The 24094-nt window shown below is 42.4% G+C and overlaps 3 gene segments (V, D, J or C); 1 reads left to right on the forward strand and 2 right to left on the reverse strand.

The window, feature by feature from the left end:
- The first annotated feature begins 12726 nt into the window (after nt 1-12726).
- LOC120022201 lies at nt 12727-14812 on the forward strand. The segment is given in 2 exon segments: nt 12727-12802; nt 14214-14812. A coding segment is annotated over 1 exon segment (252 nt).
- A 1260-nt stretch (nt 14813-16072) lies between these two features.
- LOC120022195 lies at nt 16073-16646 on the reverse strand. The segment is given in 2 exon segments: nt 16073-16392; nt 16580-16646. Coding segments are annotated over 2 exon segments (372 nt in total).
- Nucleotides 16647-22522: 5876 nt separating this feature from the next.
- Nucleotides 22523-23098, reverse strand: LOC120022197. The segment is given in 2 exon segments: nt 22523-22833; nt 23032-23098. Coding segments are annotated over 2 exon segments (363 nt in total).
- Between the last annotated feature and the right edge of the window lie 996 nt (nt 23099-24094).

Here is a 24094-nt window from a genome sequence, read left to right on the forward strand (position 1 = left end):
GTCACTGATCAACACTGGGTTATTTAAAGTATGAAGAGCAATGAGGCAGGACAACTATGCAAAGCTTTCATATTTTATGCAAATACACACACTGTGCTTGTGTTCATACACAGATAAATGATGTCAGCAGTTTCTAAAGGTAGGCCTACTGTGTATCATATTTGAGAATATTAAAATCGTAAACCACACAATGTAACAACTATATCTTAAATGAGGCCTACTTTGACCCGCTTACACAGTGGTTTATGTCCCTCAACAGTGGTTGTCAGTCCCAGGAGAAGGTAAATTAAGTTTAACAGTAGAATTGCTGCCTCTACGTGTTTCAAACCTTCTCAAGATGGAGAGTAGTGGAGCTCTGTCTCCCTCCTCTGACCAGACTGTGTAATGGCAGTTTGTGTGATGTTTTTTATTTATTTTATTTCACCTTTATTTAACCAGGTAGTCTAGTTGAGAACAAGTTCTCATTTGCAACTGCGACCTGGCCAAGATAAAGCATAGCAGTGTGAACAGACAACAACACAGAGTTACACATGTAGTAAACAATAAACAAGTCAATAACATGGTAGAAAAAAAGAGAATCTATATACAATGTGTGCAAAATGCATGAGGAGGTAGGCAATAAATCGAATAATTACAATTTAGCAGATTAACACTGGAGTGATAAATCATCAGATGATCATGTGCAAGAAGAGATACTGGTGTGCAAAAGAGCAGAAAAGTAAATAAATAAAAGCAGTATGGGGGGTGAGGTAGGTAAATTGGGTGGGCTATATACCGATGGACTATGTACAGCTGCAGCGATCGGTTAGCTGCTCGGATAGCAGATGTTTAAAGTTGTTGAGGGAGATAAAAGTCTCCAACTTCAGAGATTTTTGCAATTCGTTCCAGTCGCAGGCGGCAGAGAACTGGAAGGAAAGGCGTCCAAATGAGGTTTTGGCTTTAGGGATGATCAGTGAGATACACCTGCTGGAGCGCGTGCTACGGGTGGGTGTAGCCATCGTGACCAGTGAACTGAGATAAGGCGGCACTTTACCTAGCATAGCCTTGTAGATGACCTGGAGCCAGTGGGTCTGACGACGAACATGTAGCGAGGGCCAGCCGACTAGGGCATACAGGTCGCAGTGGTGGGTCGTATAAGGTGCTTTAGTAACAAAACGGATGGCACTGTGATAAACTGCATCCAGTTTGCTGAGTAGAGTATTGGAAGCTATTTTGTAGATGACATCGCCGAAGTCGAGGATCGGTAGGATAGTCAGTTTTACTAGGGTAAGTTTGGCGGCGTGAGTGAAGGAGGCTTTGTTGCGAAATAGAAAGCCGACTCTAGATTTGATTTTGGATTGGAGATGTTTGATATGAGTCTGGAAGGAGAGTTTGCAGTCTAGCCAGACACCTAGGTACTTATAGATGTCCACATATTCTAGGTCGGAACCGTCCAAGGTGGTGATGCTAGTCGGGCGTGCGGGTGCAGGCAGCGAACGGTTGAAAAGCATGCATTTGGTTTTACTAGCGTTTAAGAGCAGTTGGAGGCCACGGAAGGAGTGTTGTATGGCATTGAAGCTCGTTTGGAGGTTAGATAGCACAGTGTCCAAGGAAGGGCCAGAAGTATACAGAATGGTGTCGTCTGCGTAGAGGTGGATCAGGGAATCGCCCGCAGCAAGAGCAACATCATTGATATATACAGAGAAAAGAGTCGGCCCGAGAATTGAACCCTGTGGTACCCCCATAGAGACTGCCAGAGGACCGGACAACATGCCCTCCGATTTGACACACTGAACTCTGTCTGCAAAGTAGTTGGTGAACCAGGCAAGGCAGTCATTAGAAAAACCGAGGCTACTGAGTCTGCCGATAAGAATATGGTGATTGACAGAGTCGAAAGCCTTGGCCAGGTCGATGAAGACGGCTGCACAGTAATGTCTTTTATCGATGGCGGTTATGATATCGTTTAGTACCTTGAGCGTGGCTGAGATGCACCCGTGACCGGCTCGGAAACCGGATTGCACAGCGGAGAAGGTACGGTGGGATTCGAGATGGTCAGTGATCTGTTTGTTGACTTGGCTTTCGAAGACCTTAGATAGGCAGGGCAGGATGGATATAGGTCTGTAACAGTTTGGGTCCAGGGTGTCTCCCCCTTTGAAGAGGGGGATGACTGCGGCAGCTTTCCAATCCTTGGGGATCTCAGATGATACGAAGGAGAGGTTGAACAGGCTGGTAATAGGGGGTGCGACAATGGCGGCGGACAGTTTCAGAAATAGGGGGTCCAGATTGTCAAGCCCAGCTGATTTGTATGGGTCCAGGTTTTCCAGCTCTTTCAGAACATCTGCTATCTGGATATGGGTAAAGGAGAAGCTGGGGAGGCTTGGGCGAGTAGCAGCGGGGGGGGCGGGGCTGTTGGCCAAGGTTGGAGTCGCCAGGAGGAAGGCATGGCCAGCCATTGAGAAATGCTTGTTGAAGTTTTCGATTATCACGGATTTATCGGTGGTGACCGTGTTACCTAGCCTCAGTGCAGTGGGCAGCTGGGAGGAGGTGCTCTTGTTCTCCATGGACTTTACAGTATCCCAGAACTTTTTGGAGTTAGAGCTACAGGATGCAAATTTCTGCTTGAAAAAGCTGGCCTTTGCTTTCCTGACTGACTGCGTGTATTGGTTCCTGACTTCCCTGAACAGTTGCATATCGCGGGGGCTCTTCGATGCTATTGCAGTTCGCCACAGGATGTTTTTGTGCTGGTCGAGGGCAGTCAGGTCTGGAGTGAACCAAGGGCTATATCTGTTCTTAGTTCTGTATTTTTTGAACGGAGCATGCTTGACTAATATGGTGAGGAAGTAACTTTTAAAGAATGACCAGGCATCCTCAACTGACGGGATGAGGTCAATATCCTTCCAGGGTACCCGGGCCAGGTCGATTAGAAAGGCCTGCTCGCAGAAGTGTTTTAGGGAGCGTTTGACAGTGATGAGGGGTGGTCGTTTGACCGCGGACCCGTAGCGGATACAGGCAATGAAGCAGTGATCGCTGAGATCTTGATTGAAGACAGCAGAGGTGTATTTGGAGGGCAAGTTGGTCAGGATAATGTCTATTAGGGTGCCCATGTTTACGGATTTAGGGTTGTACCTGGTGGGTTCCTTGATGATTTGTGTGAGATTGAGGGCATCAAGCTTAGATTGTAGGACTGCCGGTGTGTTAAGCATATCCCAGTTTAGGTCACCTAACAGAACAAACTCTGAAGCTAGATGGGGAGCGATCAATTCACAGATGGTGTCCAGGGCACAGCTGGGAGCTGAGGGGGGTCGGTAGCAGGCGGCAACAGTGAGAGACTTATTTCTGGAGAGATTAATTTTTAAAATTAGAAGTTCGAACTGTTTGGGCATAGACCTGGAAAGTATGACAGAACTTTGCAGGCTATCTCTGCAGTAGATTGCAACTCCTCCCCCTTTGGCAGTTCTATCTTGACGGACAGTGTTATAGTTGGGTATGGAAATCTCAGAATTTTTGGTGGCCTTCCTAAGCCAGGATTCAGACACGGCAAGGACATCAGGGTTGGCAGAGTGTGCTAAAGCGGTGAGTAAGACAAACTTAGGGAGGAGGCTTCTGATGTTGACATGCATGAGGCCAAGGCTTTTTCGATCACAGAAGTCAACAAATGAGGGTGCCTGGGGACATGCAGGGCCTGGGTTTACCTCCACATCACCCAAGGAACAGAGGAGTAGTAGGATGAGGGTGCGGCTAAAGGCTATCAAAACTGGTCGCCTAGAGCGTTGGGGACAAGGAATAAAAGAAGCAGATTTATGGGCGTGGTAGAATAGATTCTGGGCATAATGTGCAGACAGGGGTATGGTGGGGCACGGGTACAGCGGAGGCAAGCCCAGGCACTGGGTGATGATAAGAGAGGTTGTATCTCTGGACATGCTGGTCTCAATGGGTGAGGTCACCGCATGTGTGGGAAGTGGGACAAAGGAGGTATCAGAGGTACGGAGAGTGGAACTACGGGGTCCATTGCAAACCAAAACAATGATAACTAGCCTGAACAACAGTATACAAGGCATATTGATATTTGAGAGAGACATACAGTAAGGCATAAAGTGATTGCAGGTCTTGATTGGGAGAGCTAGCTAAAACAACAGGTGAGATAACAGCAGCTAGTCAGCTAACACAGCAACAGCAGGTAAAAATGGCGACGACTAGGCAGAGAGGGTCAGATTAACTACACACAGATCCTGAGTTAAAACACAGAGCCGACAGATAAAACACAAATAAACAGAATGGAGTACCGTGAATTAATGGACAGTCCGGCAGGCATCAGCTATGTAGCCAAGTGATCATAGTGTCCAGGGGGCAGCCGTAGATGGAGCAGGGAAGCCACCACTAAGCTAGCACGCGGCGTTTAAAGTTAGTAGCCCGGGGGGTGGTCTGCTCAGACAGAGGGGGTCTGCTCAGACGGAGGCCGGTTGAGGGCACAGCGGATGGGGTATTCGTCTGCAGACCAGACGTGGTCGTGTCGACAGAGAATCCAAGCCGGATGGCGATGGCGAAAGAGAGGTTGTGATTGTAGAATTGTGTTTGCTAACTGGTGCTAGCTTCGTGGCAGTGGCGCTAGCTGCGCTAGCTGCAAGCTAGCTGTGAGGATCAGAAGTAGTGGCTCAGGGATTACGGCAGGAATCCGGCGTTGTTGTCGAGAGACAGTCCGATGCTGGTAAATTGGTGAGTAATATCCAGGCTAATAACAGGGCTGGTGTCTGTGCAGAAGGTGAAAGCTGCTAGCAGCGGCTAAAAATGGCTAAATTAGCTTGTAGCTGATTAGCTGGTTAGCTACTGGGGGTTCTTGAATGTGTTCCAAAGTTAAAAAATAATAGCGATTCCGTATCACATTGGGTGAGGTAGGTTACCGGAAGGTATAATCGAATTAAAAATCAAAAAGAGATAGAAAAAAAATGTTAAAATATATACAAGAAATACGAAAAATACAAACGTACACGAGAGGACTAAACAAACACGTCTACACTGCTACGCCATCTTGGAATAGAAGATGTGTAGAGCGGGTGTTTTACATTAAGTCCAAGGTCCCCCAGATCCGTATAAAAAGAAAGTCACACACTCCATATACCCATTCAATTGCTGGGAGCATATATAGTGTGCAACTTTCCTTCTTTCTTTTTTATACAGTTTACTTTGTACTTTCAGCAACTCTACAAAACATTTTGGGGTGTGCGTCACCCTATCATAATCAAAAAAAGTATGTTTTAAATTACAGTATCGTGTCGATCTCATGTATTGTCGTTCCTTGCATCTACACTGGGGACTAATGATAGGTGGCAGAGGGAGGAGGGAGGACTGACAGTCATATCATTCATATCTGATATCAGAGGTGTTGAGGGCTTCTCTTTCATATAGAAATATAGCCTATAGTGTTGAATACATGGTTTACAGTATAAATATTGAGGACTTAGCATTTTTCTCATTTTGAACGGAAAGGCATGATCCTTTAGGTGGGGATAAAGTAGTCTGTCCGTGTACCAGGTGTTGTTACATCTGAAATACAGTATATGGGAATGTTGTTGGGCAGTGTCGGCAACTCACTTCTTGTTGTGGTTTAGACAGAAACTGACATGGTTGAACCCATGTTGGGCATCAGAGTGGTTAGAGGTATGAAATTCATGTTTTTATTGATCTATTTAGGCAGAAATGTTTTTGAATACATCTAGTGTGTTTTTCCATTGTGCTCACTGATCATGTACCTGTCAAGATCTTGACATAGAATGAGGCACACAGTACTGTATGATGAAATAGTCCAACACTTTATGGGAAGTTGGAGCTCGTCTGAACCAAAGCAGAAGTAGCCTACCTGTAGCCTACTTTAAGACAAATAAAACAGATATTTATTAATGAAAACCAAATCTATTTCTTTATGAATTGGAGAGCTGAGAAGCAATAGAGTATGAATTTCACCAATGGAGGTCAACCTTGAAGGGAGATAGGTCACCAAAGGAACAAATCTAGGCTACCATATGGATACATAGAAAGTACAGGCTATGAAGACCCAGAGTCAGCAACCCAAAATTAGGGTTTTATGAGGACAAAATAGCAGGGGTGATGAACCCCTATTTGGCTGCTCTAAAAACCAAGCCAAAACCCCTTAAAAATGTATATTTCGTTTTTGGAGTACCTGCATCCTGCTCTCAGACTATTACTTGGCCTGCTCTCAGATCCTTTGTGAGATGAAGACGTACAAGGGGTCCAGGCAGCTGTTGATAAACGTAAAGCTCCGGACGACATGTGCTGCTGCGCTCCTGTGGCACAGCAGCACTGCCGACGCCTCAACTGGGAAGTCTGCAGCACCACACAGGCGGTCCACCACGTTGACAATGTGCACATGGATCCAGAGGATGAAAAAGGCAACAACCACACTGGTGACCAGCCACATCAACTTGGCACTGCTGAACAGCGCCCGTCTGGTTCACCGGCCGGTGGAGGCAGAAGTAGGACATGACCAGCACAGAGAACGGGACCACGAACTTCAGTAGGGTCTCCGAGACAAGGACAACTGCTCTTTCAGCATCTGAGCCTGCACTTGAGCTTGCCATCGCCTACTTTGCGAGTGGCCACATCGGGGGAAGTCAGGATGCAGGTGAGCCGCCACAGGGCCAGGAGCAGTGCCGCCTCCCCCTTCCACCCCCAGCCAGTTCCACTTCTGCGGGTAGAGCACCTGGAGGTGGCGCTGGACGCCGATTAGAGTGGAAAGTGGCTATCTTACAGGGGACACTGCGCAGAGTCCAGCCGTGCAGGAAAGTATAGATCCACACCGGCACCGTGGCCAGGAACAGGATGTTGGAGGACGTCGCATTCAGCATGAGGCACAAGGTGAAGTTGGGGCGTTGGGATGAGCAGCGCAGGATGACCACCAGGACAGCTATGCTCTATGGACAATTCCTTCGACCTCATGGCTTGGTTTTTGCTCTGACATGTGGGATCTTATATAGACAGGTGTGTGCCTTTCCAAATCATGTCCAATCAATTGAATTTACCACGGGTGGACTCCAATCAAGTTGTAGAAACATCTCAAGGATGATCAATGGAAACAGGATGCACCTGAGCTCAATTTCGAGTCTCATAGCAAAGGGTGTGAAATCTTATGTAAATAAGGTATTTCTGTTTTTTGTTTTAATAAATGTATACAATTCCTAAAAACCTGTTTTCGCTTTGTCATCATGGGGTACTGTGTGTAGATTGCTGAGATTTTTTAAAATATTTAATACATTTTAGAAGAAGGCTGTAACGTAACAAAATATGGAAAAAGTCAAGGGGTCTGAATACTTTCCGAAGGCACTGTAAATACTATGCATGCCAGTCTCTCTTGGCTAAGAGTTGAGGAGAGACTGACTGCATCACTTCTTTTTATAAGAAACATCTCCTCTAAAATGAGGTATGACTGATATGACTGTCAGTCCTCCCTCCTATCTTTAGTCCCCAGTGTAGATGCAAGGATTGACAGACCATGAGATCGACATGATGCTGTAGTTTAAAACATAGTTTGTAACTATAATACTGTTGTTTTTATGGGGGGGGTTGTGATTGGATGGTAAAAAGCCTGAGCTGACACAAAAAATCTTTGTAGAGGTGCTGACGAACGGAAAGTAAACCGTATGAAAATAAACAAAAAAAAGTTTCACACACTAGATGTGCTCCCAACAATTTAATGGGTATATAGAGAGTGCGACAGTAAAACACCCACTCTACGCACACACAGACTGCCATTACACACTGTGGTCTGAGGAGGACGACAGAGCTCCACTGCGGTCCACCATGAGAAGCTTTGAAGGATATGCAGTAGAATGTTTTATTTTTATTTATTTTATTTAACCTTTATTTAACTAGGCAAGTCAGTTAAGAACAAATTCTTATTTACAATGACGGCATACCCCAGCCAAACCCGTACAACGCTGAACCAATTGTGAGACACCCTATGTGACTCCCAATCACGGCCGGATGTGATACAGCCTGGAATCGAATCATTGACTGTAGTGACCCCTCTTGCACTGAGATGCAGTGCCTTAGACCGCTGCGCCCCTCGGGAGCCCCAAAGCAGCAATTCTACTGTCAAGCTTCATTTACCTTCTCCTGGGACTGACAACCACTGTTGAGGGACTATGTAGGCGGGTCAAACTAGTCCTCATTTAAGATATAGTTGTTATAATGTGTGGTTTGTTTATGATTTTCGTATGCTCAAATGTGATATACAGCAGGCCTACCTTTGGAAACTGCTGACTTCATTTATCTGTGTGTGTGCATGTGCGCGGTGCGTGTATTTGCATAAAGATCAAGCTTTGCATAGCTGTCCTGCTTCATTGCTCCACATACTTTTAAAACCCCAGTTTTGATCAGTGACTCTTCACTCCTTTCAGAGCCACTGACACGCAGCACAATGATGATGTCACTGATTCTACTGAACAACTATGACCAACTATGATTCATTATGGGTTTGGCTTCAGGGTGGCACTTCATTTGTTAATTTAACATGACAGATTAAATAAGGATTTAGCTTGATAGGCTATGCTTTACGATATGTTTGTTGCTGTAATAACCTTACTAATCAACCTTTCTTTACTTTTGTTTATGTTTCAGAATTATCAGCAGACATAATTCTGACCCATTCTCCTAAATCTCAGTCTGTTAGTCCAGGAAAGACTGTCTCTATCAGCTGTACAGCCAGTTCAGATATTAGTATTTATCTCAACTGGTACCTGCAGAAACCTGGAGAAGTTCCTAAACTCCTGGTTTATGATAATACAAACCGTCAGTCTGGGATTCCAGGTCGTTTCAGTGGGAGTGGATCTGGTACTCAATTCACTCTGACCATCAATGGAGTCCAGGCTGATGATGCAGCAGATTACTACTGTCAGCAGCGTAACAGCTATCCGTTCACACAGTGTTAGAACGTCATACAAAAACCTCCCTCAGCTAAAGAGGAACTGTTCTGACTCAACAGCTGCAGAGCTACAGAGTCTCCTGTATTCTAAAGTATTCTAAACTCCAATTACTCAAAATATGACACTACAATACAATAATGTAATTGGTTAGACTTGTCTATAGACTATGATATTGTACATATCTCTCAGTATATTCTGCAAAAATATGTGTTAACACACTGGGACCACTAATGATACAGAGCTGTGGAATATGCTTTCTTTTGAAGGATATGTTGAACAAAATTCAGAATAGTTTAGAATTTTTTTTACGCTATGATTTATCTTCATATTGTACGAAGAACCCATTTCAGTACACAATAGCATGAATGTTGACCCTGTCCAAATCCAACATCCCAACTATTCATGCCCTACCATCCCCGAAAGAGTGAATGCAATCATATTCTGGGAAGTGATAAAACCTACTGCATGCATTTCATCGAATGAGTTGATGTTTGTTTAATGTAAGGTACCAGGGAGAGATGGCTTGGGTATGGATAATGATGAGAGGATCCTTGTCTTAGGGGCCAAACGTTGGTTTCTGTACAAAAATAACAGTCTTCACGGCAAATGCTATCTGGCTGGGGGATACTCCTTTATCATTTATCAAGTGTCACCTTGTGACCCATTCCACACATCTGTTGTTTGTCATGTAGACTAAGGGGGTGTATCTTTGCTATAAAAGATCTTTCTATTCTTTGTGTCAGGGCTGTCAAAGCAACAGCCAAGAGTGTTGGGTTGACCGGCCTCGTTATTGCAGAGCACTCATATCATTCACTTGTGTGTGTGGTGTGACCTGCTTTCCTTATTAATACGTGAATAAAGATTTAGTTTATGTATAACTCTGACTTGTGTGATAAGTTTGTCTCTCCTCATTTGATAATAAAGAATAAACCACCACAAGATCTTTTTATAAATCATTATGATCAAATGTGGACTTGTGTGACTTTTTCCACATTTTGTTGTGCTACAAGGTGGGATTAAGTAACGGAGACTCACAGAAGGGCTATGCCTTCTATGGAAAATAATGAATGACTTGGAAGGTGTCTTTCACGATGCTCTAGCAGAGTGGAATTTATGCTACCTTCCACAGAGTTGTATTATTTTCCACAGAACGCAGAGAGCCCGAATTGATTATCCCTTTTATACCGTGGCTATAATTCAACACATTTGTCGCTAGAAATGTATTAATTTGCAGGCAGAAATGTGTTTAACATCCACTGAAGTAGCTAGCTAGATAGCTACAGTAGTTGCCTTGGTAACCAAGCAAACAAGCCAACAAACCAAACCATCAGTCCTAGCTTGCTATTATGAAAATCGAATTCAACAATGCCAATAATGTTTTTAATTCAACTTTTGCTTTCAAAAGTAGCTCAATAGAAAATGTAAGAATTAACTATAACCATTGAATTCTACCGTGCTGATACACCGTGCATTATTTAAGCACGGTATATGGTATATGGCCAATTTACCAAGGCTAAGGGCTGTTCTTATAAGCACGACGCAACGCGGAGTACAGCCCTTAGCTGTGGTATATTGGCCATATACCACAAACCCCTGAGGTGCCTTATTGCTATCTCATCAGCCCAGCCAGCCAATTTATAAACTTGATCACCACTATAAAAAGTATCTAGACTTTATCTCACATTTATTTCAGACTAACATTTCATTTTCAAATTCGATCTCCAGCTGTCCCATAGTAATGGACGTGTCGGGACGAGACAGACAGGAAGCGTTTCTCAGCCAGTCTAAATCATGGATCAGCTGGCATCATTTTTATGGATATATACAAAGAAATGTCAATTGAAAAAATGTTCAACAAAGTGCAGCTAGTTTGCAGTCTTTCCAGCTTCAGTTGAAGTGATTGTGTTAGCTGTGTTGTTGGCTAGCTTCTCTGAACAACAGTGTCCTGACGAGTGAGCACATTTTCTATGCCAGGCTATATCGCACCTCATTGTTATGGAGGTGTCCAAATAAATGTCACTAGAAAACAGTTTAAACAAATACAAATGCAGCTATTGTTGTTATTCTGGCTGCACTGTTTGACGCGACTGTAAGTTAGCCGTAGTTGGCTAGCTAGCATGCAAGGAATAAGTATGTTGGAAGCCAGTATTGCAATGGAACATTTAGTGCGAACGACTGGATCGCGTCCATAGATAGAGAATAAAAAGACTGAACGACTAGGTCGCGTCTCTGGCAACCGAACCAATAGAACGAATGACCATTCCCCTTGGGTAGGAACCTCAGATTTGTGTCGGGACTATATCTCACGAAAGGATGAAATAGTATGAATAAATGTTGGTAACCCATTGTATAAAAGTGATAATGCCCTCGAAGCCTGTGTTTGGAGGATATATTGGCACAGTTTGCCAGCCCTCGACCTCGCCTCGGGCCTAACAACACCAGTGACAATATATCCTCCAAACACCGGCTTCTCGGGCGTAATCAATTAAATAATGCAAGCTCTAGAATGCCCTTCAAGCCAATCAGAAACATGTATTCAACAGTGCAGTGGTATAAAAAAAGGTATTGTCATTTTGGTCCTTGATCTACACAAAATACTGTTATGTCAAAATGGAAGAAGAATTCTAACATTTGTAAAACATTTATGAAAAATGAAAAATGAATATTACATTTAGTAATTTAGCAGACACGTTTAGCAAACACTCTTATCTTGATTACATAAGTATTTACATCACTGAGTCAATACATTCCTTTGGCCGTTGGCAGTGATTACAGCTGTGTCTTTCTGGGTAAGTCTCTAAGAGTTTTGCACACCTGGATTTTACAATATTTGCACATTATTCTTTCATAAATTCTTCAAGCTCTGTCAAGTTGGTTGTTGATCATAGCTAGACAGCCATTTTCAAGTCTTGCCATAGATTTTCAATCAGATTTAAGTCAAAACTGTAACTACATGTAGGCCACACAGAAACATTCAGTCAACATGGCAAGAAACTCCAGTGTATATTTGGCCTTGTGTTTTGGGTTATTTTCCTACTGAAAGATGAATTTTTCTCCCAGTGTCTGTTTGATAGCAGACTGAAACAGGTTTTCTTCTAGGATTTTGTTTGTGCTTAGCTCTATTCCGTTTAATTTATCCTGAAAAAATATATACCATCCAAAGTGTAGTTAATAACTTCACTATGGTCAAAGGGATATGCAATGTCTTCATTTTTATTTTTACCCATTACCAATAGGTGACCTTCTTTGTGAAAAATTGGAAAACCTCCCTGGTCTTTCTGGTTAAATCTGTGTTTGAAATTCACTGCTCGACTGAGGGACATTACAGATAATTGTATGTGTGGGGTACAGAGATGAGGTAGTTGTTTAAAAATCATGTTAAACACTATTATTGCACACGGAGTGAGTCCATGAAAGGTATTATGTGACTTGTTAAGCCCATTTGTACTCCTGAACTTATTTAGGCTTGCCATAACAAAGGGGTTGAATACTTATTGACTCAAGACATTTCAGCTTTTCATTTTTTATTAATTAGGTAAAAAATTCTAAAAACATAATTCCACTTTGATATTATGGGGTATTGTGTGCTTGCCAGTAACACAAAATCTCAAATCTTAAATTTCTTGAAAAAGTAAAGGGCTGTGAAAAATTTCTGAAGTCACTGTATATCAACATAATCTTAATGGGGAAATTAAATGTGTCCAGTCTACTGGAGTTCCAGAGTGTACCAGTAGGGGGCATCAGATACAATGCAGAATTCCGTCAGCAGTTCCATGTCTCTGTTATCATTCCCCTCTGTGTCTGTCTGGAGGTTTTTGTACAGCCAGTCAATCAGACTTCATCACTGTGGTTGACTTTCGGTGGAGGGACCAAACTGAGTGTTGGCAGTAAGTATTCAATTCTAGACCTTGACCTCTGATATCAAAATCTAATACCTTTTCTTAACAATATTACAACTCCCTTAAATAGACTCCCTTAAATAGAAATGTATATTTATTTTTGGAGAATTTTTGTTGAATTTATTTTCCTTAGTTGTAAATATAGTTAAATTATAATGCCTATTCAAGATGTAATATATCAAACAAGGTTAAACAGTGTGTATTCATTTGGAACAGGGATACTGTTGAAATCAGAGTGGTTTAGATAAATGTAGATTTACAAAGAGCAAAAGCAGTGTCTCTACAGTGTCAGAGGTTTTTGTACGACCTCTGAATGAGATTGTATCACTGTGGTTCACTTTCGGTGGAGGCACTAGACTGGATGTTGGAAGTAAGTTGCATTGCATACTGCATACTGTATAGATGCATCGATGATCTTATGAGACAAGAAACTAAGATAAAAAATGTTATAAATACTATGCATGATCACGAGTCACAATTTGTGTGAATAGCTGATTATACCTTTTCGTTAGACCTCAAATATTAAGCTATTAATTTTGATTAAAAGACCCTGTCTCGTAAATCATATCAGTATTCATTTTATTTTCGTATGTCTTTTAATTGTATAAAATTGTTTTAAGGTGGTTATATTCAACTTAAATGTACTCCTTCGGCATTCAGCTGCAAAGTATTGCTTAGTTTTGCTATAATTTTCCTATTTCCTGTTTTGCTATCTTATTTGATCTCATTTGCTATTTTATATGCTATGTTATATGTTATTTGCTATCTGCTGAAAAGTCTTGCTGTCTTGCGAAATCAGGCTGTTCTGCTGTTCATATCAATGTACGTTTATTTTCATTTTGTGATAGATTGTCTTTTTAAATTACACAACTATAATTAATTAATTTAAATTAAAACTTTTAAATGTTTTAGTGAGTCTTTTAATTAAATGTATAATATTGTTAGATGTTTAAAGTCAACTGGAATCTTCTTCCTCAGCACAGGCATTTTATCAACTGATTTTAAATGAATTCATAATTTAAGAATTTTTCATACATTCTGTTGAACGTTCTACACAACAATCATATTAATTAATAATGAAATGCAGTTTGATTCATAGGATTTTATTCCATTAAAATAAGGGAAGTATGCTAACATATTTTAAATTTTGAAGATAGTTGAATGCATTTTCAGTCATCTCATGTAGTTCTAATATGCTTCAGTAGCTACTCAAAGGGAAGTGAAAGAGTGACATAAAGACTGATAAACTAACTGTCTGTTTGTTTGAGGAACAGAAACCTACTGATGGACAAAGCCTTCATTTACAGCTAAGATGTAAAACTACTGCATCATTATTGTCATATCAGTCTGATGATTGATTGAAAGTTCCCCTCTCCCTAACTTCCCACCTGTCTCCTAGGTGATGTTCGTCCCACCCTGACGGTCCTGTCCCCCTCCAGTGTGGAGCTGCAGCAGGGGAAGGCCACTCTCATGTGCCTGGCCAACAAGGGCTTCCCCTCAGACTGGAAGCTGAGCTGGAAGGTGGACGGTAGCAGCAGTAACACCTGGGAGGTGACCGGGAGCCCCGGGGTCCTGGAGAAGGACGGTCACTACAGCTGGAGCAGCACCCTGACCCTCCCTGTTGACCAGTGGAAGAAGGTGGGCTCTGTGACCTGTGAGGCCACCCAGGGCTCCCAGTCTCCTCTCTCTGAGACACTGAGGAGAGACCAGTGTTCTGATTAATGAGCTCCCCCCTCTGACTCCACTGTTTTTACTCTGCACCTCTCCTTCTTACTGTTCCAGCAATACCAGCACACTGGTCTAATGCTGGGCTGGATCCTGTGTGGGAATCCTTCCTCCAGCTGGAGCATTTAGCATAGTGGAACACACAACAGAATACATGTCTGATTCTGATGTCAAATAGATCTGCTCTGCTTTCATATCACATGTGTTCTGAACCTTATTACTGTAATGCTGTTGCTTCTGACATGTTGAGATAATAAAGATGTTTAATATTTTGAATTGTTTGCCTGGATATCATTACTTAATGAGTTTTACCATTAGACATTGAGATCTTTATGATTTATTGCATTTTCATAAAGAATGGTGAGCTCTCTGCCCTGGAAAGTGATTTTACAAGAACATTTTACACAATCAACTTCTCTCAATGAATGTTTGGCTGATTGGGCCACATTTGGTGCCAGTCAAAATGATATCTACAGTGATACTAATACTGAAGCCATGTTCTCTAGACTCCCCAGTCTTTATGATGTTACCAGAACCATGTATTAGTGGGGACACTGAGGTTTCTGCATTATGATGTATGTACATGACACTTCAACATTCTGTGGCAGGCATAGTAGCTCCCCATTAACATTACAACAATGCTGTGTAACTGAATGTCTAGAATTAGAACAAAATTACTAATTCTAAAAGTTAGCCTAACTCTCTAAATATATGGCTCTGGATGTTGCCAATACTGAAGCCATGTGCTCCAAGCTCAATGGAACTCTCTGTTAACAGGTGAACATCTGGCCATGGTACTGCTCTATTCTGGGAGTGTTGCGGTCGTCCTGCCCATGTAAATCTGAGTTTCAATCCAACCAGAGTTCACAATCACTCAGCCTCAAATCCTCTGGGACTGGGGCAGCTGTGTGTCTGACTAAAGAACGGAACATGGGCTGGGGAAGCAGACTTTACACTGGACTTTGCATAATGTTCAAATCGGGGAATTCACCGTCTTTTTATGGCTTTGTATACAGTATTTAGACTACATTTATTTGTGACATGTATAATAATCTTATTAAAGTAGTACTTCTTGAATGGAATCAATATGACTGTATTCACTCCTTCAAGGTTGGAGGGGTATAGAAGTTGAGCAGGGCATGAATAGTTGGGTTCGGACAGGATCCACATTCATGCTATTGTGTAATGAAATGACTGCTTCTTACAATATCAAGATAAATCAAAGCGTGAAAAAAAATCTACACCTATTCTGAATTTTGTTCAACATGTCCTTCAAAAGAAAGCATTTTCTACAGCTCTGTATCCTTAGTGGTCCCAGTGTGTTAAACAAAGATTTAACATTTTTGCTGAATATATTGAGAGATATGTACAGTATCATAGTCCATAGACAAGTCTAACCAATTACATTATTGTAGTGTCATATTGTGATGAATTGGTGTTTAGAATACTTTAGAATACGGGAGAATCTGTAGCTCTGCAGCTGTTGAGTCAGAGCAGTTCCTCTTTAGCTGAAGGAGGTTTTTGTACGACGCTCTAACACTGTGTGAACGGATAACTGGCACCCTGCTGACAGTAGTAATCTGCTGCATCTTCAGCCAGGACTCCACTGATGGTCAGAGTGTAATGAGTATATGAACTACCAGATCCACTCCCACTGAAACGACCTGGAATCCCAGACTGACGGTTTGTAGCATAATAAACCAGGAGTTTAGGAGCTTCTCCAGGTTTCTGCAGGTACCAGCTAAGCGCATTACCAGTACTTGAACTGGCTGTACAGCTGATAGAGACAGACTCTCCTGGGCGAACAGACTGAGATTTAGGAGACTGGGTCAGAATTATATCTGCTGATGATTCTGAAAAATAAACAAAAGTGAAGAAAGGTTGATTAGTAAGGTTATCACAACAACAATGATATCAGAAAGAATAGCCTATCAAGCTAAATGTTAACATGTTTTAAATTCTGTCATGTTAAATTAAAGAATGAAGTGTAACTCTGAAGCCAAACCCATAATGAATCAAAATTGTCAAAGTGTCTCTCACCCTGAACAAGGAGCCCCAGTGTTCCCAGCAGTAGAATCAGTGACATCATCATTGTGATGCGTGTCAGTGGCTCTGAAAGGAGTGAACAGTCACTGATCAACACTGGGGTTTTAAAAGTTTGTGGAGCAATGAGGCAGGACAGCTTTGCAAATGTCTCATCTTTTATGCAAATGCGCGCGCACACGCGCGCGCGCACACACACACACACACACACACACACACACACACACACACACACACACACACACACACACACACACACACACACACACACACACACACACGCACAGAGAGAGAGAGAGAGATAAAATAAGTCAGCAGTTTCCAAAGGTATGCTTACTGTATATCAAATCTGAGAATACTAAAATCATAGACAAACCACATATTTCTTAAATGGGGCCTAATTTGACTCATCCACACAGTGTTTGATGTCCCTCAACAGTGGTTGTCAGTCCCAGGAGAAGGTAAATGAAGCTTAACATTAGAATTGCTGCCTCTGCAGTATGTCCTTCAAACATTTTCATGGTGGACAGTAGTGGAGCTCTGTCTCCCTCCTCTGACCACAGTGTGTAATGGCAGTTTGTGTGATGAGTAGAGTGAGTGTTTTACTTTAAGATAAAGGTCCCACAAAAGAAAGTCACACACTCTATATAACCATTCAATTGTTGGGAGCATATGTAGTGTGCAACTTTCTTTATTTATTTTATTACAGTTTACTTCCCATTATTCAGCACCTATTCAAGCATTATTGGGCTGTTCGTCAGCTCATGGTTTTTATCACCCTATCATAACCCCAAAAAACTGTTTATAGTTTCAAAATATGTTTTAAACTACAGTATCAATATTGAGGATTTAGCATTTTTCTCATTTTGAACCGAAATACATTGTCCTTTAGGTGAGGATAAAGTTGTCTGTCCGTGTACCAAATGTGTTACATCTGACATATCATAAGTTCTACCTTACTTTGATGGAGAAACATTTTGTTTGGCAGAGTTGGCAAAGTGTCTCCTTGCCTAGACTGAAACTGACATTGTTGAACCCATGTTGGGCATCAGAGTGGTGTAATGTATGAAATGCATGCTTTTATTGATCTATTTAGCCAGAAATGTTGTTACATACATCTAGAGTGTTTTTCTATTGTGCTCAATGCTAAAATACCTGTCAAGATTTTGACATAGAATGAGGCAACTTAACAAGTGTGATGAAGTATGGGAGGTTGTAGCTCGTCTGAACGAAAGCAGAAGTAGCCTCTATGTAGCATACTGTAAGAGAAATAAAACATATTTTTATTCATGAAAACAAAATCAATGTATTCATGGATGGGAAATATGAGAAGCAATAGCATTTAGGATTTGACCAATGGAGGTAAAGCTTGAATGTGGGTTGGATTACCAAAGGAACATATCTAGGCTACCATATGGATACATAGAAAGTACAGGCTATACAGACAGCTTGCAGGCAGCCCAGAGTCCAGCCAGGCAGGAGAGTATAGATCCACACAGGCATCGTGGCCATGTACAAGGACGCCAGGTTCAGCATGAGACACAGGGTAAAGTTGGGGTGTCGGGACGAGCAGCGCAGTTTGACCACCAGAACAGCTATGTTACCAGGGAGGCCCAGCACACAGCACAGCCCCAGGACGATGTTCTAAATCAGGGGGCCTAAATCCAGAGAGGTGGGGTCCATGCTGGTGGTGCTGGAGGAGTTCAGGTGCTCCATTGTTGATGAAAGATAAGAGATCTAAGAGTTATCTAGAAGACAGTAGACTTTAGACATCTAATTCTTTGTTTCTAAAAAATAATGGATACTGTTAAAACAGTCTGTTCTCTAGAAAACAGAGTCTGCTTGAAATCCTCGCAAGTTTTTCTCTTCTCTTGATCTCATGTCATAGAGTGATAGTAAGTGAAAGGTGTGGGTTAACTACCTCTGGCCAGATTCCTCTTGATGAGCTGTGTGTGTGTTTTTTTGTTGCACTTTTACCCCTTTTTCTCCCCCAATTGGTAGTTAGTCTTGTCCCATCGCTACAACTCCCCTACGGATATGGAAAAGGCGTATGTCGAGAGCCATGTGTCCTCCAAAACACACCACTGCCAAGCCCCACTGCTTCTTGACACACTGCTCGCTTAACCCAGAAGCCAGCCGCACCAATGTGTTGGAGGAAACACCATCCAGCTGGCAACCGAAGTCAGCTTGCAGGCACCAGGCCCACCACAAGGAGTTGCTAGGACGCGATTTGACAAGGATATCCCGGCTGGCCAAACCCTCCGCTAACCCAGACGAAGCTGGGCCAACTTTACGTCGCATCATGCGTCTCCTGGTCACGCCCGGCTGTGGCACAGCCTGAGATTGAGCACTGCGATGCAGTGCCTTTGACCGCTGCACCACGTTTCCACATAATTTCAAATAAATGTTTATTCTCGCACCAAAGTACATTCATCTCTAGGAAACAGAACGCATCTCCTTCCTGAGCGGTATGACGGCTGCGCGGTTCCGTGGTGTTTATACTTGCTTACTATTGTTTGTACAGATGAACGTGGTACCTTCAGGCAGGTGGTCTACAATTATTTTTCTGAGGTCTTGGCTGATTTCTTTTGATTTTCCCATGATGTCAAGCAAAGAGGCACTGAGTTTGAAGGTAGGCCTTGAAATACATCCACAGGTACACCTCCAATTGACTAAAATTATGTCAATTAGCCTATCAGAAGCTTCTAAAGCCATGACATAATTTTCTGGAATTTTCCAAGCTGTTTAAAGACACTGTCAACTTAGTGTATGTAAACTTCTGACCCACTGGAAATGTGATACATTGAATTGAACAATCATTGAACAATCTAAGCTTGATGCCCTCAATCTCACACAAATTATCAATGAACCTACCAGATACAACTCCAAATCCGTAAACACGGGCACCCTCATAGATGTCATCCTAACTAACTCGCCCTCCAATTACACCTCTGCTGTTTTCAATCAAGATCTCAGCGATCACTGCCTCATTGCCTGCATCTGTAATGGGTCTGCGACCAAACGACCACCCCTCATCACTGTCAAACGCTCCCTAAAACACTTCTGTGAGCAGGCCTTTCTAATCGACCTGGCCGGGGTATCCTGGAATGACATTAACCTCATCCCGTCAGTAGATGATGCCTGGCTATTCTTTTAAAGTGCGTTCCTCACCATCTTAAATAAGCATGCCCCATTCAAAAAATGTAGAACTAGGAATAGATATAGTCCTTGGTTCACTTCAGACCTGTCTGCCCTTGACCAGCACAAAAACATCCTGTGGCGTTCTGCATTAGCATCGAATATCCCCTGTGATATGCAACTTTTCAGGGAAGTTAGGAACAAATATACACAGGCAGTTAGGAAAGCTAAGGCTAGCTTTTTCAAACAGAAATTTGCATCCTGTAGTACTAACTCAAAAAAGTTCTGGGACACTAAAGTCCATGGAGAATAAGAGCACCTCCTCCCAGCTGCCCACTACTCTGAGGCTAGGAAACACTGTCACCACCGATAAATCCACTATAATTGAGAATTTCAATAAGCATTTCTCTACGGCTGGCTATGCTTTCCACCTGGCTACCCCTAACCTGGTCAACTGCCCGGCACCCTCCACACCAACCCGCCAAAGCCCCCACCATTTCTCCTTCACCCAAATCCAGATAGCTGATGTTCTGAAAGAGCTGCAAAATCTGGACCCCTACAAATCAGCCGGGCTAGACAATCTGGACCCTCTCTTTCAAAAATGATCTGCCGAAATTGTTGCAACCCCTTTTACTAGCCTGTTCAACCTCTCTTTCGTATCGTCTGAGATTCCCAAAGATTGGAAAGCTGCCGCGGTCATCCCCCTCTTCAAAGGGGGTGACACTCTAGACCCAAACTGCTACAGACCTATATCTATCCTACCCTGTCTTTCTAAGGTCTTCGAAAGCCAAGTTAACAAACAGATTACCGACCATTTCGAATCCCACCGTACCTTCTCCGCTATGCAATCTGGTTTCAGAGCTGGTCATCGGTGCACCTCAGCCACGCTCAAGGTCCTAAACGACATCATAACCGCCATTGATAAGAGACATTACTGCGCAGCCGTATTCATCGACCTGGCCAAGGCTTTCGACTGTAAATCACCACATTCTTATTGGCAGACTCGACAGCCTTGATTTCTTAAATGATTACCTCGCCTGGTTTACCAACTACTTCTCTGATAGAGTTCAGTGTGTCAAATCGGAGGGCCTGTTGTCCGGACCTCTGGCAGTCTCTATGGGGGTGCCACAGGGTTCAATCCTCGGGCCGACACTCTTCTCTGTATACATCAATGATGTTGCTCTTGCTGCTGGTGATTCTCTGATACACCTCTACGCAGACGACACCATTCTGTATACTTCTGGCCCCTCTTTGAACACTGTATTAACTAACCTCCAGACGAGCTTCAATGCCATACAACTCTCCTTCCGTGGCCTTAAACGCAAGTAAAACTAAATGCATGCTATTCAACCGATCACTGCCCGCACCTGCTTGCCTGTCCAGCATCACTACTCTGGACGGCTCTGACTTAGAATACGTGGACAACTACAAATACCTAGGTGTCTGGTTAGACTGTAAACTCTCCTTCCAGACTCACATTAAGCATCTCCAATCCTAAATTAAATCTAGAATTGGCTTCCTATATCACAACAAAGCATCCTTCACTCATGCTGCCGAACATACCCTCGTAAAACGGACCATCCTACCGATCCTCGACTTTGGTGATGTCATCTATAAAATAGCCTCCAACACTCTACTCAACAAACTGGATGCAGTCTATCACAGTGCCATCCGTTTTGTCACCAAAGCCCCATACACTACCCACCATTGCGACCTGTACGGTCTCGTTGGTTGGTCCTCGCTTCATACTCGTCGCCAAACCCACTGGCTCCAGGTCATCTACAAGTCTCTGCTAGGTAAATCCCTGCCTTATCTCAGCTCACTGGTCACCATAGCAGCACACACTCGTACCACACGCTCCAGCAGGTATATCTCACTGGTCACCCCCAAAGCCAATTCCTCCTTTGGTCGTCCTTCCTTCCAGTTCTCTGCTGCCAATGACTGGAACGAACTGCAAAAATCTCTGAAGCTGGAAACACTTATCTCCCTCACTAGCTTTAAGCACCAGCTGTCAGAGCAGCTCACAGATTACTGCACCTGTACATAGCCTATCTATAATTTAGCCCAAACAACTACCTCTTCCCCTACTGTATTTATTTATTTATTTATTTTTCTCCTCTGCACCCCATTATTTCTATTTCTACTTTGCACATTCTTCCACTGCAAATCTACCATTCCAGTGTTTTACTTGCTATATTGTATTTACCTCACCACCATGGCCTTTTTTGCCTTTACCTCCCTTATCTCACCTCATTTGCTCACATTGTATATAGACATATTTTTCTACTGTATTATTGACTGTATGTTTTGTTTATTCCATGTGTAACTCTGTGTTGTTGTATGTGTCAAATTGCTATGCTTTATCTTGGCCAGGTCGTAGTTGCAAATGAGAACTTGTTCTCAACTAGCCTACCTGGATAAATAAAGGTGAAATAAAAAATGTTTTAAATAAATTATAAGTGAAATAATCGGTCTGCAAACAATTGTTGGAAAAATGACTTGTGTCATGCACAAAGTAGATGTCCTAACCGACTTGCCAAAACTATAGTTTGTTTACAAGAAAATTGTGGAGTGGTTGAAAAACGAGTTTTAATGACTCCAACCTAAGTGTATGTAAACTTCCGACTTCAACTGTATGTGTACAGTGTCATAGTCTATAGACAAGTCTAAGCAATCACATTATCACATTGTAGTGGCATATTTAGATTAATTGGTGTTTAGAATACGGGAGACGCCATTAGCTTTGCAGCTGTTGAGACAGAGCAGTTCCTCTTTAGCTGAGGGAGGTTTTTGTACGACGTTCTAACACTGTGTGAACGGAAAGCTTTTCCTCTGCTGACAGTAGTAATCTGCTGCATCTTCAGCCAGGACTCCACTGATGGTCAGAGTGTAAGAACTACCAGATCTACTCCCACTGAAACGACCTGGAATCCCAGACTGACGGTTTGTAGCATCATAAACCAGGAGTTTAGGAGCTTCTCCAGGTTTCTGCAGGTACCAGTTGAGATAAATACTAATATCTGAACTGGCTGTACAGCTGATAGAGACAATCTCTCCTGGACTAACAGACTGAGATTTAGGAGAATGGGTCAGAATTATATCTCCTGATGATTCTGAAAAATAAAACAAAAGTGAAGAATGACTGATTAGTAAGGTTATCACAACAAATAGACATTGCTAATCTTCCAAATTCTATCATGAAACTTCAGGCAGAACCAGATGATTTGTTTTTATCCTTCAATATTCACAAATTAAGTTCAAATCTAAAGCCAAACATATTATAAATGAAAGTTAGACAAAGTGTCTCTCACCCTGAACAAGGAGCCCCAGTGTCCACAGCAGTAGAATCAGTGACATCATCATTGTGCCTTGTGTCAGTGGATCTGAAAGGAGTGAACAGTCACTGATCAACACTGGGGTTTTAAAAGTATCTGGAGCAATGAGGCAGGACAACTATGCAAATCGTTCATCCTTTACGCAAATACACACACCGTGCACCTGTGCACACACACAGATAAATGAAGTCATCAGTTTCCAAAGGTATGCCTACTATATATCAAATTTGAGAATACTATAATAAAAAACGACAGATTTTAACAACTATGCCTTAAATGAGGCCTAGTTTGACCCGCTGACACAGTGGTTTATGTCCCTCAACAGTGGTTGTCAGTCTCAGGAGAAGGTCAATCAAATTTAAAACGGCAATAGCAAAGCATTTTCAACGTCCCTGTTTCGGTAAAAAGCTGTGGGATGTGGCTGGAGAAATGTAACCACTCTCAAATTCATCGACAGGGTTATGGATGTAAGGACTGGCCTTCCATGACACAAAAATTATAATACAATTAGATTTATTTTAGGCTATATGGTGTTTGTTGACATTTAATTTGTTTACAAACATTGGAATCCAACAAGATTATATTTTCCATTTTGATGGGGTACGACAGTTAAACTAAGCTCATGAGGATTTATAAGTTCCAGTATATTCTTCAAGAATCAATGGGAACATTTAATTCATTTATGAGTACAAAATAAATGTAGCAACTGCTGATTGCCCTTTTAAAAGTAGAACAGCTGCTTCTGTATCCTTCAAACCTTCTAATGGTGGACAGTACTGGTGTTCTGTCGTCCTGCTCTGACCACAGTGTGTAATGACAGTCTGTATGATGAGTAGAGTGGTGTTTTACTTAAAGGGGAACTTCACTCAAAAACTATCTTTTGGACATTTTTTCATTAGTCCACTGTTGACACAGTCCCAAAATGTATTGCATGTCAGTCGTCAAGTTGACAAAATCATGGACTTTAAGAAGAAAAGTGTCTCCAGCCTCATCATCATGATGTTTGGCAGTGTTGGTAACTTCTTGTTGCGGTTTAGAC

The sequence above is a fragment of the Salvelinus namaycush genome, chromosome 27 (genome assembly GCF_016432855.1).
Source record: "Salvelinus namaycush isolate Seneca chromosome 27, SaNama_1.0, whole genome shotgun sequence".
Classification (NCBI taxonomy): domain Eukaryota; kingdom Metazoa; phylum Chordata; class Actinopteri; order Salmoniformes; family Salmonidae; genus Salvelinus; species Salvelinus namaycush.